At 44.3% G+C, this 18,519-nt stretch overlaps 2 protein-coding genes across 4 annotated transcripts; one reads left to right on the top strand and one right to left on the bottom strand.

Annotated features, from left to right (window-relative positions):
* The first annotated feature begins 1,758 nt into the window (after positions 1-1,758).
* Positions 1,759-14,686, top strand: LOC136431306 (creatinase-like). 3 transcript variants are annotated; one of them, XM_066422635.1, is made up of 10 exons: positions 1,759-1,913; positions 5,028-5,200; positions 5,934-5,992; positions 6,580-6,778; positions 8,362-8,629; positions 8,910-9,058; positions 9,212-9,326; positions 9,967-10,048; positions 12,204-12,366; positions 13,198-14,686. In XM_066422635.1, exons 2-10 carry the CDS (start codon positions 5,047-5,049, stop codon positions 13,398-13,400), a joined length of 1,392 nt encoding a protein of 463 aa, XP_066278732.1. In that variant the 5' UTR covers positions 1,759-1,913; positions 5,028-5,046; the 3' UTR covers positions 13,401-14,686. The 3 variants fall into 3 exon arrangements, with proteins under 3 accessions (XP_066278732.1, XP_066278731.1, XP_066278733.1); XM_066422634.1 differs by lacking the exon at positions 1,759-1,913 and adding an exon at positions 2,619-2,725; XM_066422636.1 differs by lacking the exons at positions 1,759-1,913; positions 5,028-5,200 and adding an exon at positions 5,379-5,470.
* A 796-nt stretch (positions 14,687-15,482) lies between these two features.
* On the bottom strand, positions 15,483-17,215 carry LOC136429352 (short-chain collagen C4-like). Its single transcript, XM_066419201.1, has one exon. The coding sequence runs from the start codon at positions 17,156-17,158 to the stop codon at positions 16,307-16,309; it is 852 nt and encodes a 283-aa protein (XP_066275298.1). The 5' UTR covers positions 17,159-17,215; the 3' UTR covers positions 15,483-16,306.
* Positions 17,216-18,519: the final 1,304 nt, after the last annotated feature.

Genomic DNA, 18,519 nt, shown 5'->3' with positions numbered 1-18,519 from the left:
ATTGTCCAATGAAGGGCCAAGTAAACACAAACATGTGACTTGTGTGACCCAGAAACTGGATAAGGCCTCCACAATTAGCATTTTGTTTTCCGTACGTTTCTTCTCTGGCTCCAGTTGATTATCACGGAATATCTACGACAATGTTATGGGTACAAATTTCGAAAATTCTAGACAGGATAAAAAGCAATACTTAATGTTATTATAGACATTATGGAAAGCCTCGTATGCACCTGTGGATATTCATAAATCTCGGAATTCACCCTGTAAGTTCTGAAATCAGACTGTGGATGTGCGCGCTTATGCTCCTGCTGGCGTGTATTTTGTCTTATCTACCATATGTGACAGTAGTGAGACCAACAGGTCTTCATCGGCTCAGGAGTGTATCATCAATATGTTGTCAATCATATTCCGAATAAGCCCGTGTTTTATGCGAAAAATTAAAAAAGGGGCACTAGTATTCGGATGAATTAAGGCAAATACACATTTCTATTCCTTCCTACAGTATGGAGAACTCAGACTTTGTTGATTGCACACCTTGGGCGAATGATAATAACGACCTTGATAGATGTGCACCTCGTTTATTGATATGATAAAACTCACAATTTTCGCAGCAGGTGCCCCAGAAGTCCAGTGAACACGAACACGACGAAGCCAGCGGTGTTCCTCCGTTGTTACAGAACCGGTTACAGGGCCGGGTTTCAGGGTCCACGTCGGGACAGCCGACAGATCCCATCGCTGCGCGCGTCTGCGTGCCTGTGTTTCCACACGGGGCACTGCAAGCGCTCCAAACGCCCCACGACATGAACATCGTACATACGTCTAGGTTTGGAAATACAAATGAGTCAATCGAGATCAATTTTACATTACCATTCTGATGAAATGAAGAAAATATAGCACTACACAAACGTTCAAACGCGGCACATTGATAAAAATGGACGCTCATGCAGTTAATACATCTTGACCCTGTTTCATCAAGGGCACTACGGAAGGAAAAAAAGACTGATATACAATGTAACCCACCAAAATTGAACTGTCGACGTATCCTAGATGCTTCCTGACTTCCTGACACAGCAACCAGGACACACAACAAAAGAATTTGAACCTTATTCATGTCCAAGCCAGCCTAGGTCCGTTATCTTCCCAACCGACAGTGACACAGTTACAAGCCGTGGGCGTCAACTCCAGTATTTCTCAAAGAAATAGACTGCTGGCAAATAAACTTTTCAAGAGGGTCTGCATGGGGTACTATACGAGATCGCAGTCGGCAATATCATGAATATTAAGTGTACATGTGCTCACTAAAATTCCTGACAAAGAAAACGAGGCATCTTCGCTGGATAGTTTTAAAAAACACTTGTAGCTAGATGTGCAAATGTCTGGTCGTTCAGTGTAATATAACCAGCTACTGTCGCGCCGCGTGCCTGCGAAGCTGGTGTGTTACGTCGAAGGACGGTTATACCGGATATATAGATATGCAGATACAAAGAACTTTCAGTGCTTTGCATTCCCCTTGTCAGGCCAAATTTGAGAATTACATAAACTAATAAGCAGAAATCTATCTCCTGTCTACATTAAAATTTTGTATGAAGATACATTGATTTGAAAAAAACGAAAGTAGACATTCAATGAGAACATGTACCCACAGTGAATAGAAATAGGCTCACATTGTACTTATGGGCCTTCGTATGTACTGTACTGTACCATACCTATACCGGTCTTTCCACTTACCCGAATCGGAATGAGCTGCTAGACAGTGTGTTATTAGGTCATTAGGCCATTTAGCTGTGCACAAACAGTTCGAGGTCACCCACACGTATACGTACAAAGTTTCCCTGTCGTCTTAACCACAGCACATCGCATTGCGCATTGCGTCGACTACAAACGGATAGGACTGTGGTACTACCAAAAACTCCGTAAGTTCCTATAGTGAGGAGTTTATGATGCTGTTACTGAATGTCTTTTAATTCTTGTGTCGGCTTTACTCTCGTGAGGACATTTAACCCAGAAAGTCGGTGGGTTGATGGTTGAGTTTTCTCGTGTTTGTTTCAGGCGTACAAAGTACATCGTGGCATGGTGTACCATGACCGTGGATTGTACCAAATACGAGTAGTCAAGGTGTGTCAAGTCAGGTAAGGGTAAAATCACCTGGCTGTGCTTTTGTGCAACTTGCGATCAGGCGCTTTGAGTTAGTTGTGAGCAATTTCTTTAGACCTACACATGAAGTAGCCTCCGTTGCAGGCTTCTCCCACGGCGATTTTTCAACTTATCGTGGCCAGTTTCTTTGGTCGGGGGGGTGGGGGGCGGCGTATCTGCGGTCACAGGATCCCAAGCAGATACGGGGCCCCAGCAGGTACGGTCCCCAAGCAGATTTGGTCCCCCAGCCAAAGAATCTGGCCCCGGTAAGTTGACAAATCGCCGTGGGAGAAGCTTGCAACGGAGGCTACACATAAAATTCCACACAACTACTTTTGTAGCGTGTGCCAATCACCTTCACACAACCGCCACGTGACATAACTAGGCCACGTGACATAATTAGGCTTAAGATCTGACCACACGATCCCCTTGGGGGGTACTACATAATACTTTAATAGGAAGGGCCTGAATATCTAACAAAAGATAATGACCAGACCGGTTAGGTGGCTTTTCAGACCTCATTCTTGTAACCAACGAAGTTTTTAACCTCACTGCACACTGCAAAGCTTGGGTCGTCCATTTTGTCTCACAGGTGAGAATATGTTGACTGTTCAAATTCTACATTTTATACAGGTTTTATACAGGAATGAATGAAAGGACGCTACATAGAAAATAGTCGTTATTTCGTTGATTCGTCGTAGAAAACATGTGCGAGGGCCTGCATGCCCTTTTTCGTAAGGCGTAATTCACCCTTTTTCGTAGGCAGTCTCCCCGAATGCAACGTAATTCGTAATCAGTACATACGCCGTAATTGTTATGTTTCGCCAACGAAACATATTGTTTTTGTAAGGTTTATTCTTCTCCTTCTCCTTCTTCTCCTGTCAAATCTTCAAATCGCTTCTTCTCGGTCGTCCGTCGACCAAATTAGCTGCAATTTGGTATGCAGGTAGAGTACGTGTATACCCCTAGACCCTTTAAAAATTTTTTTGATATAAGTTTTTAAAATGATTTTATCGAGTTTTTTTGGTCATTTTCAGACAAAAGTCGCACATTATGGCCTCCAGTGCCGTGGTGTTGAATCCTAAGGACCTGAAATTTGGTTTAGTTGTGCATTGTATATTTACCCAAAGGACCCCATTTTTTTTTTTTTGGCATACACTACTTCAAAATGATGTATTTTGCCATTTTGTCATGAAATTTTGGGTTATTTTGTGTCTGGCGGCAGCAAGAACTAGGTCATATTGTAACATAAGCCCTCCTACACTTCCCCTGTCTGGGACTTAAAACCAAGCAGATGTGAGCGGGTAGGTCTACTAATGGTATTACAGAAAGTTATATGTACCTTATGTTACATGGTACGGATGTTATATTTGAGATGTAGGTACCTATACGAGAGGTGAATACACCTGACAATAAATTATGCTCATGAGGACCTAATTTGCATAATCTATGCATAAAGTTGTATGTCCCTTACCGTAAAAGCTGCGGATGTCATCTTTGAGATGCAGGTACCTTTAGGAAAGGCGAACACACCTGGCCATAAATTATGCTAATGAGGACCTCATTTGCATAATCTATGCATAAAGTTGTATGTCCCTTACCGTACAAGCTGCGGATGTCATCTTTGAGATGTAGGTACCTTTAGGAAAGGCGAACACATCTGGCCATAAATGATGCTAATGAGGACCTCATTTGCATGATTTATGCGTACACTTGTATTTCCCTTACCGTACAAGCTGCGGATGTCATCTTTAAGATGTAGGTACCGTTAGGAAAGGTCATCACACCTGGCCATGAATTATGCTACTGAGGACCTCATTTGCAGAATTCATGCAGAAACTTGTATTTCCCTTACCGTACAAGCTGCAGATGTCATATTTGAGATGTAGGTAGCTTTAGGAAAAGTGCACATGCCTGACCATGACATATGCTAATGAGGACCTCATTTGCATAATTTATGCATGATGTTGTATTCCCCTTACCGTAAAAGCTGCGGATGTCATCTTCAACATGTAGGTACTTGTAGGAAAGGTGAAAGCACCTGGACATAAGTTATGCTCATGAGGACCTCATTTGCATAGATTATGCAGAAACTTGGATTTGCCCAGGAGTTATTTTGGGACAGCCCACTTCTTGCATGAGGAGGAGTATGGGCGAAACATGCTGAATTTGCTCTTAAAGCAAATGACGGCCAGTCTAGTTCGCTTTCTTTCTACGTAAACCATAACAGTCACCTATATGCAACGTAAAGCGTAATCCATAAATTGAATTCGCCATTATCACTCATGTTTTTAATGCAAAGAATTAGATTAAGGTGCTTTTCAAGTCATCTCCAAGATGCTAAACATCACCAGTTTTGACACAAGCTAAGAGTTCAGCCGCTAGGTGTTTTGACTCGGAATTTAGAGTAGGGCGTAGAGAGGCTGACTGAGATTAGCGTCATATGTAACTCCGGAATTTAGCGTCGAGCGTTCTCGAGACGCCCCCATGCAGGCCCCTCTCAGGGAGGTGTCCGCAAAAGTAGGTATTCAACATAACATCTGGACGCAGAACTAGATAGTTGAATCATGTGTAAAGTCTTGAAGTCTGTTGGGAAGCCTCGTGATTTAACGTAATTCGTAATCAGCTCTGAAAATCTAACGTAATTCGTCATCGGCGGCGAGAATATTGCGTAATTCGTAATCACTACTCCCCCATGCAGGCCCTCATGTGCTGATGGTTAATTTTTTGACAACATGACTAGAACAAAAAGACTACAATAGTCTACATTTACAGGACAACTGAAGCTACATATATAGAGAGGGAGAGAGTAAATCATTCAATACACGAAGTCGCTATTTCGTTATAGGAAACATGTGACATCATGAATCTGCTTACCTTTATTTTCAACACAGTTGTAAATACCGGTGTAAGATGTTGAAGCTTCTGGCGTCGAGTTCCCGGATTCTCTGTGAGAAGGGCTTGCCCGATTTGCAGAAGCTGACAGCTGCAGTACCGGCAATTATCGCAAGATGGCAGCATTCCCATACGGGCAATGGACCAGGTGCACCACCGGTGGGGAGTCCAGGTAAGGAGTTTTTTTCGTTCGAGTGTAAGGTAAAGATTTTGCATAAGCTGACAGCTGCAGTACCGGCAGTTATCGCAAGAAGGCGGCATTCCCATACGGGTAATGGGCCAGGTGCACCACCAGTGGGGAGTCCCGGTAAGGAGGTTTTTTCGTTCGAGTGTAAGGTAAAGATTTTGCATAAGCTGACAGCTACTGTACCGGCAGTTATCGCAAGAAGGCGGCATTCCCATACGGGCAAAGGGCCAGGTGCACCACCAATGGGGAGTCCAGGTAAGGAGTTGTTTTTTCGTTGGAGTGTAAGGTAAAGATTTTACGTGATGACGAATGGAAGAGCACGTTTTGTTTGAGTGTGTTGTAAGCGTGTATGTATGTATGTATGTGTGTGTGTGTGCGTGTGTGTGTGTGTGTATGTGCGTGCGTGTGTGTGTATGTGTCTGTGTGTGTGTGTGTGCATATGTTTGTGCATATGTTTGTGTGTGTGTGTGCGTGTGTGTGTGCGTGTGTGTGTGCATATGTGTGTGTATGTGTGTGTGTATGTGTGTGCATGTGTGTGTGTGTCTGTGTGTGTTTCTTTGTGTGTGTGTGTGTGTGTGTGTGTGTGTGTGTGTGTGTGTGTGTGTGTGTGTGTATGTGTGTGTGTGTGTATGTGTATTTGTGTGTTTGTATGACAGAATGCGACAGAATCAGAGACACAGAGATTCATTTGAGATTTTCCTTGCTGTATGTACAACAGGTTCCCAGCCGAAGATCGACTTCACAGCTCGGCTCTTGGAAATGCGAAACGGCCAAAAGGTGACGTCTACAACGGCTTATTGAAATTCCTTAAACGGAGAGTGATCCATGGGCATATCTAAAACAGCTACACATTGAAACGTTTCGATCACATGACATAGAGTCTTGGAATGTAATCTAAAGTATGGAGAATCATATCCCTCCTAACTTCAATGAGAGGCTGATGTTTTTGCGTGTGTAAAAAACACGTGTGTAAATCGGGCCTATGAATATGATATGTCCTTAAGCCCCCGTCACAAATAAGAAATTCAGCTCAGCTGAATGTGCATTTTCGGCCGAAGTACGGCCGACTTCCTGTCGATTACGCGGGCTTCGGGCGATTTTTAGAAATCAAAGTTGATCCAAATATTGGCCTTTTACCAGGTTAGTCGATTCTGACTTCGTCCATGTTTGGCATGTACAAGAAATGGTACCATCTCATGGGGGATTTTCAGTGTAGTTTTTAGTGTTCGACGGACGTCACCCGAGATTTTCAATGGAAAATACGGTCGACGCTCGGGCGATTTTGAAATTCGGCGAGCTTCGGGTGATATACAAAGTCGACCAACGCTCACATGAATTGTGACGCCGGCTTAACTGTCCTGCAGGTCCAGCCGAATTTCTCAGTGGATGAACTCCAGCGGAGGCTGAACCAGCTGCGTACTCTCATGGTCAGCAGTAACATAGACGCTGCCCTCTTCACGTCATACCACAACATCAACTACTACGGCGACTTTCTGCACACTGCATTCGGCAGGCCTTACGGGCTGGTCGTCACCATGGACAAAGTGCTCTCCATATCCGCAGGTACGTCACATCCGGTTTTCCCACCGCAGGTGTTGGCACTCACGTGACCGTGACGTAAGCATTGTCCGCCATACTGGATGGTTAGGTTAAAAGTTAAAATCCTCCCACACCATAAAGTGAATAGGGCGGTGCCCATCCCCGTTTCATAGCCCTGGGCCACTGTGGTGCAATCACTGTAGCAGGGGCTAGTCCACTGGCAGTGGAGTGTGTTTAACTTCCATACTGTTTCATAAGTATGTACCATTTTTATGAAAGTCTTTGGTATGACTCGATGCGCCTCTTGTTCAGAGGTGTCCTACCCGGGAGTTGAACTCGGGCCTTCTGGTTTCAAGTAATCAGAGCCAGATGTGGTAAGTAACAGAAGCGCAGACCACTACACCACAGGGCGTAAATTTCGATTTCTTGGCGAAAATTTGGATTTGTATACCGCATGTCATCAAAGTCTATCTACACAGGTATACATCACTAATCTTTAGTGTTTTAGTAATTACATACAGCGTACCTACGCAACATTTGGGACTATAACATAGAGTCTAAAGGTAGACCAGGACCAGGCAGTTAGTTGCAAGTACAAAATGTAGCAGTGATTATCCGCTTATTGATAGATAGTCATAAAGTGATCACCTCCCACCACCCAACTGTTCCCTAAAAACGTTAAAACAGAAAACAAAAAAATTAGCGTGGCAATTAAGAATTATTGCCATAGCGAAGGTGTCTGGGTTGATCTTACTCCACTGTAAAGAAAGTACCAACGTAGCACTCTTTAGTTCTGCCATGATAATATTAAACAAGTTCTTGTGATAATAAATCAACTGGGGTGGGTTTTAAACCCTTTTCGAAACAAGAACACTAGCTAGATTCCGTGTAACCCCCTGACACGCTCCCAATAGTACGAAATAGGCCGGACACCACGTAAGTAGGTCATCTGTGCAGGAATGGCAGACCTTACTAACAAGGTATAGAGTGACAGGCGGCGTCCACGGACGGATTCCTGTAAAATTCTGGGAATTCTTGCCGGAATGCCAGGCCTTACTAACAAGGTATAGAGTGACAAGCGGCGTCCACGGACGGATTCCTGTAAAATTCTGGGAATTCTTGCCGGAATGCCAGGCCTTACTAACAAGGTATAGAGTGACAAGCGGCGTCCACGGACGGATTCCTGTAAAATTCTGGGAATTCTTGCCGGAATGCCAGGCCTTACTAACAAGGTATAGAGTGACAAGCGGCGTCCACGGACGGATTCCTGTAAAATTCTGGGAATTCTTGCCGGAATGCCAGGCCTTACTAACAAGGTATAGAGTGACAGGCGGCGTCCACGGACGGATTCCTGTAAAATTCTGGGAATTCTTGCCGGAATGCCAGGCCTTACTAACAAGGTATAGAGTGACAAGCGGCGTCCACGGACGGATTCCTGTAAGATTCTGGGAATTCTGGTGAAACGGGCCTAAAACATACTATTAAGCTCGCTCCTGAAGCTTCGCTAAAAACTACGAAAAATGTATTTCGTTCACATCCGGTGGGCTCGAAACATTTTCAGTTTTCACATTTAAAGCCGGCTTGTTTTTCCTTTTGACACCTTGCAGCCGTTGACGGCGGCCAACCCTGGAGACGGACACAGATAGGCGAGAACGTCTTGTACACCGACTGGGTGCCCGACAACTTCTACCACGCGGTCCAAAGAGAGCTAGCGGACCGAGGCCTCATGACGCTTGGTGTGGAGTTCGACCACATGACGCTAGATGGCTTCACCAAGCTGAACCAGGCCGTACCCGACATGCAGAAAATAGACATAGCGAAGCCCGCTATGCGCCTGCGCATGAAGAAATCGGACGAAGAGATCGCGCTTATCAGGTGTGTATGTCCAACTTATTTTTTTATGCATCGTCATGATTCTGACAACTTTGTTGTATCTACAAAAGTACAATAAGATCAAAATAATGTATCCTAATAGTATGAGATATATTTGTTAATTTTGGAGACAAGCTTCTCAAAAGGTAAATCCCAAAGCTTCTTGAAACAAATAAGAGCGTGTCTTTATTGTTTCTGTTCCTTTATTGTTTCTGTCGGTTTCTTTCCTACTCTTCTCCATATCCCTGTATCTGTGGTCCATTCCTCTGCGGGATTGGAACAGAGAGGGCGCACGTATAGCTGACCTGGCCGGGTGGGCTGTGGTGGAGGCGCTAGAGGAGGGTGTGCCTGAGTACAAGCTGGCGATCCACGCTAAAAACACCATGATCGATGAAGTGGCCAGGACCTACCCGCATGGCGAACTCATGAACAGTCAGTACAAAATTACTTCCTTATATGGTGTTGGCTGCTTATGACGTCACGGCCTCCATATTGGCTGGTTGAACCTAGCCGTGTCAGCCAAGGTATCATGCAAAGTTTTTGGGTATATCATTAATGTTTATTCCCTTCTCTCTCTTTCTCCAGCTTGGGCTTGGATCAATTCAGGGATCAACACTGACGGGGCACACAACCCTTTGACGTCACGGCGCGTGCGCAGTGGGGACATCCTGTCACTCAACGTCTTCCCCATGATTGCTGGGTATGACTCTAAACTTGTTTCACGTTTATTTTCAAGTGACAACGTTGACTTGATATTGATCGGTTTAAACATTTTGTAAGGAAGTTCGGTCGACACGACGTCTGACCATAAATAAACGGGACAAAATAGAAAGCCGGACAAAACCGCCTAAAAACACGTCGAAACCCAGCCGGACCCACTCCTATGCTTGGGGAGCAAGGTTGAATTTCATTTTTTTCACCTTACACTTATTTGCTATGTTTCGTTAACTGCTATGGACTGTGTGTTAATCTGTATAGTTTCAGTATTGAGTTATGCTATGATTAATATATAATTTTTATATGCAATCAATTATTATTTTTGTCATCATTTTGTTACTATTATTATTGTCTTATTTGTTGTCATATTGTTATTGTTATCATTTACTACTATAATTATGTTATAAATTGTTAGATTTATGTTATTTTTGTTAATTTAGATGGGGGAAGACCTCGTATAAGCCATCATGGCTTTTTTTCTTCCCCAAGCACGTGTATTTTTTGTTCTATTCTTTTCTATTATGTACTACAAACTGATTTTAAAATGTGCAAATAAATCAAATCAAATCAAACACTGTTGACATGATGTAATTCCTGTTGACATCTCTATCCTTACATTCCAGGTACTACACTGCCCTGGAGAGGACGGCATTCCTGAACCACGCCTCTGACGCCCACCTCGCCCTGTGGGAGAAAAACTGTCAAGTAAGGCTAGTCGCCAATGGTGATGCGTACCTAAGACCTGTCCCGGACCTGTTCCTAACCAAAAGTCCAAAAAAACCTAGACATCTGGAATCAAGTCCGGACTTGCAAAAATCTCCCGCTTTTACACTCCGTTTTGATTGAAACCATCTTAAAGCTTCCTTAGATCGTGAAATTTGCACTGGAAAAATATGAAAACACTGTTGTTTTGTGTTTATAACTAAACTTCTGCATTAATTACTGACTGTATATAATTCCGCATATTATAGTTCTCAAATTGCATGTAAAATATATGCCGATATACAATTTTACATGAAACAGGAAAAAATATTCGTAGCACACATATTCCATTGGTTCAAGTCCGGACTTTCAAATCTGAACCTGAACCTTAACCTCTGGACTCGACTCCGAACCTAAACCTAAACTCTGGTTTAGGTACGCACCACACATCGCCATCTGATCATGTCATATGGTAACCGGTTGTTTTGCTACATTGTCAGTTCACTACAGTCGTTTAGCTACAAGGCATAAGTTGTTTCGCCACATGGCACAAAGTTCTTTTGCTACATGGTACACATAAGCGTGGGCCTGTTTCTGCCAGCATGTCTTTTAGCCATCCAGGGCTTTAGACTTAGGCGAAAAAAGGAATAAGTGACCGGGAGAGTCAGTCCTTGGGTAAGTTGACATTTCCCTACCCTGGTACGCTGTATGGAACGTGAGCGCCCTCCGTATGAAAATCATCGGGCTCACACCTTCATGCGGAGGATAAATTTTCCGCGGGTTTCCGATTCCATTCATTGACAATACGTGTTCGTAGTAAAATCATTTCTAATGTTACTAGACTATCTGGAGAAATAACATTCAAATGTAGCAAAACAACTGAGCATGTAGCGAAACAACTTGTACCATGTAGCGAAATAACTTTGTACCATGTAGCGAAACGACATGTCATGTAGCGAAAAGTACTGTAGCGAACTGAAATGTAGCGAAACAACCTGTAACCTGTCATATTCGTCATAGGACAGCTGGGTTTACAACATTGGAATTAATCGAATTGAAAATCTCTTTGCACACAACGAAGTGTTATACTCTATCAACGTTTCGGCACCCTCATTAAATCAGGACCCCTATCGCTCCACGTTGGCTCTCGCGAAGGGGCCCTGATCTTCAGCGCCGGTAGACATGGTTCTGCCGCCGATACTGACAGTTGCTGATGAATAATTAATGAGCTATCATTATTTGGCGATGTGAGACGTAACCTGATTGGTTGATAGCTTCCCAGCTTTCTTTTCGCATCTGCGCCAGATGAGGGGAAGCAAACCCTCTGATTGGCTGAAGCTGTTTTGGTGGTGACGTCGCCAGAACCATGTCTAACGGCTCTGAAGATCAGGGTCCCTTCGCTAGAGCCAACGTGGAGCAATAGGGTCCTGATTTAATGAGGGTGCGTTTCGATGACCGTCTGTCACCTTCCTCATGGCAATTCTGACTGGTTCACATTGCACTGCAGCATAGGCGTCGCTGCTTATAGATGCGGCCCAAAGGTAAAGTATGCGATGTAAACCAGTCAGAATATTCGTCCTGAGGAAAATGACAGACGGTCACCGAAACATTGGTTTAATGAAACACTTGGCTTTGTACAAGGAGCCTTTCTATTCAGTACTTACCAAGCAACCTGATGAAATTTTATCATTAGACAAAGTGTACGTTTTTGTATTGTGGAGACGCTTATATGATTTTTTCGACGTGAGCTCGTCGTCATCTTGTCCTTGTGCGTTCCTTTTTGTGTGTTTCATCAATAGAAAATTGGGGGGAAATCATTGACTTTGACTTAATTTGGACCAGTCTTGGGACAATCGTGGCATGATGTTTCGTAAACACGTGTTCGACAACTGTCTTGTGAATTGAAAAAGACTGACGGTCATAGAGCTCTGTCGACGGTCGGTCCTTTCAGTGACTTGCCTTCGTTTGCCAAAGAATATAGACATATTATTCATTCTGTGATGGATACTGTGATCACATAGGTCAGCGTGCCTGTTCTTGGTGTTGAACAACATAAACGCACGCAAAATACCTGTCCTTGGTGCTGAACACAACCCACAAAAAACATACCTGTTAAGTCTCACTTCTCTACCGTTGTTCCCACCCCGGTGACTACCAGGTACATCGGCGGGGTCTGGAGCTCATCCGGCCGGGAGCACGCTGCTGTGACATCGCTAAAGAGCTGAACGAGATGTACCGGGAACAGGGGCTGCTGGAGTACCACCCTATCGGCTACGGACACTCCTTCGGCGTCATGTGCACTTACTACGGCAGGGAAGCAGGTCGGTGATAATGATTGTTGCCTGAAAATGGAGGTGTTGTTTTTAGTGTGTGTGTATTTGTGTGTGTGTGTGTGTGTGTGCATTTGTGTATGTATGTATGCGTGTGTGTGTGTGTGTGTATTGGTGCGTGTTTGTGTGTGTGTGTATGTGTGTGTGTATTTTTGTGTGTGTTTGTGTGTGTGCAGTTGTGTGTGTGTGTATGCTTGTATGTTTGTGTGTGTGTGTGTGTGTGTGTGTGTGTGCATGTGTGTGTGTATGTGTGTGTGTGTGTGTGTGTGTGTGTGTGTGTGTGTGTGTGTGTGTGTGTGTGCATTTGTGTGCTTCCGGATATTTGTGGTAATCATGACTTAAGTACTTCTGGACTGACTGTGATGATATTTAATTAGTATTTGGGTAGGTCTACTGAATACTGAAGTTTTTTTTGCATGAGCCTATGAATTTAAAACAATAACATTGGAATCTGCGCATTGATAAAGATAGACTTGGTGCGAAGTCACTATAACAATAGAGTTAATGGGAACCGGTTTGGGATTTTGGGATAACATTTGGGTTCACGTTCACTCTGAATGAAGCGCGACTCTTGACTAGAGTAGGGTCGTGTGGCGTAACGGCAGGATTTTCAACTCAGAACCCAGGGGTCCCGGGTTCGAATCCACCGATCTTGTGCCCTTGGGAAAAGGGCACTTTACACGACCTTCCCCACTCCACCCAAGTGTAAATAGCTGCTTGTGCCCCACGTGTATTGCACTGTTGCAATTCCAATAGAATCGAAAAAAATTCAAAGATCTAGAAAATCCTTCTGAGTCTTCTTTTTTCTGTTCTCGTTGCCAGATTTGGAGCTCCGTGAGGACATCCCGACCGTTCTCGAGCCCGGGATGGTCATGTCCATGGAGCCGATGATCACGATTCCCGAGGGCATGCCGGGAGCGGGCGGGTACCGTGAGCACGACATCCTTGTGGTGACGGAAGACGGGGCGGAGAACATCACAGGCTTCCCCCTGGGTCCCGAACACAACATCATCAAAATAAAATAGCCATCTCACAATACAATGCTTAACTTTCTTCCAACACTAAGGTATTCACGGATCGAATTTTCGACGACCACTGTCACCTGCAGGCGCCGAATGGCAGCCTCCCAGACCCTAGCGACAATTCCACAAAGTGCAAGTGTGGAGCAAATATGTATCTGTTGTGTATTATGTGATTGCAAACCCTGCAGCAATTCAGCACCGGCTGAAATTGCACTGGTAATTTCTGACCAATAAACCAATAAAACGTCTTCAGGATCAATAATGACCAATCACTGCCAAACGTTAACTCGCGAGAGTTACAGACACGTGACTTTATTGACACGTGTCATGGTGGATACGTGACGTCAGCAATTGGTCGTACCTACCAGTTTATAACGCCCATTGTCTCTAGTTGAGTGATGGCTGGAGTGCCCTGATGTATATGGCCCTCCTTTATACCTCTCATTAAAAAAACTCCCGCTCAGTGTCCAGTACTCTGACTTTGTCCAGTGAAACGGTATGGCCCGGTTACAGTGGTCGTCGAAAATTCGATCCGTGAATACCTTAGTGTTGGAAGAAAGTTGAGCGTATTATGATTACTACCAACACAGATGAGCTTTCATTATAGATAGCCATGTCTTTCATAATAAGGCAATAGCAACGTCGTCAAATGGACGAATCAGGGTCGTTATTAAGCATATTTACCTTAATTTGCCTCTTTTTTTTAAACATCAGAAATATGTATGATTAATTGCAAAGGACGACTTTGTTATATGAAATCATCACTTTAAATGCATGAACGACGGTATGTCGTTACTATGGCAAACAACACTAGAAAGAAATAGGCAGTAGTAGTGGGCAACCTCAAGTCAACCATACATACTCACACCACATCTTCAGAAAAGAGGCTGTAGCCGCGTATAGTTCCCGTTTAGAACTTTATTCCACCCCACACCGACATGTTTCGCCTGTGTGTGGCTTTCTCAAGGATCAAGGCTCGAATGATCAACCCATCCCAATCATTCCTGAAAGTCAGCAGAATATCATTTAAGGAATGAAACATTGTCAAATGTATGACTAGAAAAGCTGCACAGTGGACAAGTCAAATATCACAGATTTGTAAAACGTCAAAAGAAGCTGAGTGACGGTGGTCGTGGTACATTGCAAAACATTTTATGTACTTCTAGCAACACGAGAGTGAATGGTGTCCTAGCCTGCAGGACATTAGAAAAGATTAGATATGACTATCATCCATTATAACCATGTATCATGTGCTTGCAATTAACCTTACAATAAACATATCATCATTATCTTTGCATTGGCTGCTTTTGATCTCAATGAGCAATTAGCATTAAAGGAAACCCAAGTAATATTAGGGCCCGCAAATCGGATTTTGAAAATCAATTTATGTAGTCATTTTTACATGATTAGTTCAAACAACACTATCACAATGTATAGCGACGTCCATCATGCAAAAATACGACGTTGTGATGTGAGAACTCACTGAAAATCGTCGCCAGGGTTTTGCAGGCTCGCGAAACTAAGGAAATCACCGTACGGCAAGTTTTTGCGCGGTTTTGAAATGCTCAAAGCATTACGCAAATGTGCTAAATGATTAAATAGTGTAAGTAACTGTCACTACCATAAAGATGTCAGCGTTTTTTTCTTCCATATTTTGGGCCCTAATATTGCTTTGGTTGCCTCTAAAAGATTCGTATTCTAATTTCACAGCCTTCCCCACACTGTTTCAAAGCGCAGTTAGTTCAATGGCTTTCAGACGTAATTGCAGTTCAAGAAAGTCTGGAATCTGCTAGTCTCTACGATAGTGCCAGACTAACTATGTTAGCTATGTAACTTGACATGTTGTTATACTATATAGCAGAAATATTGCATACACCATGTCACATGTAAAACTTAAAGGAATCCAGAGCTTTTAATGAGGCTTGAAACTTGAATAAAAGAACTCCAATTTCTAGTCATTCCTACACATAGTGAGTTTCAATAACACTATACCATTTCATATTGATATACCAAAGAAAGAAATGAACTGTATAAGCTTGTAGAAAACCTATCCCCCTACTTCACACATTTATGTACTGTACAAAAATTGATATTCCTAATGCGACTAGACAAACCTCCCATTGAAAAACACGTCTGTTCTTTTATATCTACTATAACTGAAAAGCGAGGAGAAGTAGAATTTATCTAATAATAGTCATATTCTTTTATATCCGTTAACGGTACTTGTATTTTGTTTTGTTGTGACCCGTACTTAGCCAAGTGTGGCAGAAATGTGCAATAAAGGTCTTCATTCATTAAAGGAGCAAATATACGATGTCGTTGTGTGGTGAGAACTGATAGAAAATCCAAGCCCTAATAGACTGGTCCTGACTGTCCATCACAATTAGCGGTTCGACCAATGAGAGAGTGACTGCATGTCCGTCAAATATTTGCATTTTTGTGTTTTGATTTTGCATTTGTACGTTTTGATGTAGGTGGGTGAGGCTATGGTATCGGTCTATTTACACTAGGCGCGTGAAACTAAAGTATCACCATGTAGCTTATTTTTGTGCCGCTTTTGAGCACTTTTGATAAGAAATCCGCACGCAAATGTGGTAAACAGTGGCATTAAATGTCAATTTCATAAAGATTACAGCAGTTAGAATATTTCAAGTTTTCAAGCCTCATAAAATGGGTGCCTTTAATACTACATGAAGTAAGTAAAACTGAAACAAGTTTTGACTGTAATTTCCAACACAAAAATTGGACGTACCCAAATTTTCGACTGTACGACACCAGTCTTGGAATGAGTAATCCTCCAATGAGATGACGTCACAGTAAGTAACACGTTTGATTCTTAGGCTTTAAACAATTGGCAATGTACGTTTGGCATTTTGAAAAAAACTGTCCAGTTTCTTGATTTGTGATGTCTACACGGTGCACACCACACAGGTCAGCTCTCTCCCCTCCACGTACGGCGGACACGGCAGCGAGCCGCAGCGGGCCTCCACGACGTAGAACAGCGCACCCTTTCGGTCCCCCTCCCCGCCGGGTAGCACCTCAGGCTCCCCGTCCATGCACACGAACTCCGTGCGTCTGTGGGTGTGGTGGCCAGTCATCAGGTAGCCTCCGTACTCCCACGTCCATCCTTCCGGGCAGGTCTTCCGTGCGGGGATCATCAGCTGCGCGCGGCGGGAGAGGCTGTGGCACACGGCGCACGGGACGTCGCGGTCGTGAAGGGCAGCGTCGTACGGCGAATCTGCGGGGATTTCGTACTCTGCGCCGTACATGTAGGTCGTCCTACCCCCAAGACCATCTTTGTGCCAGCCCCACTCGGGATCTGCAGGAAGGCACAGGTAGTTGCCTCCTCCGCCCTTGTGGCTGTACCACGCTCCGCCGGCCATGCCAGAGTACACCGTCACAGTGCCCGCACCCTCGTCGCACGACGTCCGCCCCCACCGGACATATACAGCTCCACCGCCGATTCCTTCCGCGCCTTGACTGCCTTTCTGTCCCGGATCTCCTTTCTCACCCTTCTGGCCCTCCAAGCCTTGCGGTCCCAGCTTGCCCGGGCGGCCCGTCTCTCCCCTCTCCCCGCGAACGCCCCTCGGGCCCGGCGGCCCCGTGTCCCCCCTCGGTCCGGGCGGAGCCACCACAGTGATGTTGTTGACGTTGCTGTTTGCCATCTCCTTCGGACACGAGCCTTCCTCTGCTACCGCTAAGCGGATAGAGAACAAGAACAGGGCAGAAACTGCGACCACGACTGCCGTTACACCACTCATCCTGCTTGAGGTCTCAAAGGTGGTGGTCGTGAGCGATCTGCAGAAGCTGGCTTCTTTGGCCTGCCTATAAACTGCTCTTATAGAGGTCTAAAAACAAGGGAGAATCGGACTGCATCACATCATTCAACAGATACAAGAATGTTTACGGTCCAACCGTCTTTCAGCTAGCGTAGACAGGTTGCGTTCGTTGACTTTGGCACACCGCACACAAGTTCAGGACCTTCCCACGTCTTTGCTCCCGTCCACTCGATGAGACATGGGAGTCTGAGCCTGTAATCCATCCTATATATTCTAGCTCCAGGTGCCAGTTCCCCCCCCCCCCCCCCGATAGCATATAAGAATATGACTTTTCCGAGTTTCACTTCTAAGTCAGCTGGCGCAGACGACTTTTGAGAAACGGCTACGTGCCTCCTGTGCCAACCTTTTGGGTAGCTGGTGATTTTCTTTAGCTTTAATTTTTTGACTGATTGCACTGTTTCTTATCGCGGACACATTAGCAAGAGACATTGTGGGGGCGGGTGGGTACTGAATGACAAACGAAAGAAAGAAAAACAGATCCTGATAGTTTGACAGAAGTTCCCCGCAACCCTTCCCACTCCATCCTAAATGCCAACAGAATACAACTTCCTTTTAAAGTTAAAGTTAAAGTCCTTCCCGCACCAGACAGTACATAAGGCGGCGCCCATCTCCGTTTCGGCAGCCCTTGGGCCACACAACTTTGTGCAAGTCACTACAGCAGGGGGCTAGTCCACTGGTAGTGCTGTGTGTTTAACCACCATACTCTTTCCCTGAGTGCTAAGCAGAGAAAGCAGTATGTACCATTTTAGAGTCTTTGGTATGACCCGGCCGGGGTTCGAACTCACGACCTGTCGTATACTTCCTTTTAATCGTCTTCTATTCAAGGAATGAAAATTTGCCTAATGTAGAAGAAAAAGAAGACATGTGCACAGGCCGTCAACTATGACAAAAAAGATCCATTGTAAAAATCATGACAACGGTGATGACAAGAGACAATGATCGTGGTGTATTCTAAAACATCTTTGAGGAGCAATATTTGAGAATGGATTGTATCCTGTAGGATATTAGATGACATTAGATCTTAGGTGATTTTGATCACATTTAGTAATGAGATGTTCACAACTTCAGTGGCTAACATTCTGCGAATCGCAGACATCACTATACTGTTTGAAATCACTGTTCAATGACTTGCAGACGTAATTGCGTGCAGTTTTCCGCAAGCCTAGTAGCTGCAAGTTAACATCAACCGCTAGATGTCCTTGCTCTTCTGTGGCCTCAGATACACTCCTCCACAAACCGTATATTGTACGTAACCTCTCAATGCCCATGGTTATAATGCGGAA

The sequence above is a fragment of the Branchiostoma lanceolatum genome, chromosome 3, assembly GCF_035083965.1.
Source record: "Branchiostoma lanceolatum isolate klBraLanc5 chromosome 3, klBraLanc5.hap2, whole genome shotgun sequence".
In the NCBI taxonomy this organism is placed as follows: Eukaryota; Metazoa; Chordata; class Leptocardii; order Amphioxiformes; family Branchiostomatidae; genus Branchiostoma; species Branchiostoma lanceolatum.
The sequence above is the reverse complement of the archived record's forward strand: the minus strand, read 5'-3'. Positions and strand labels throughout refer to the sequence as shown.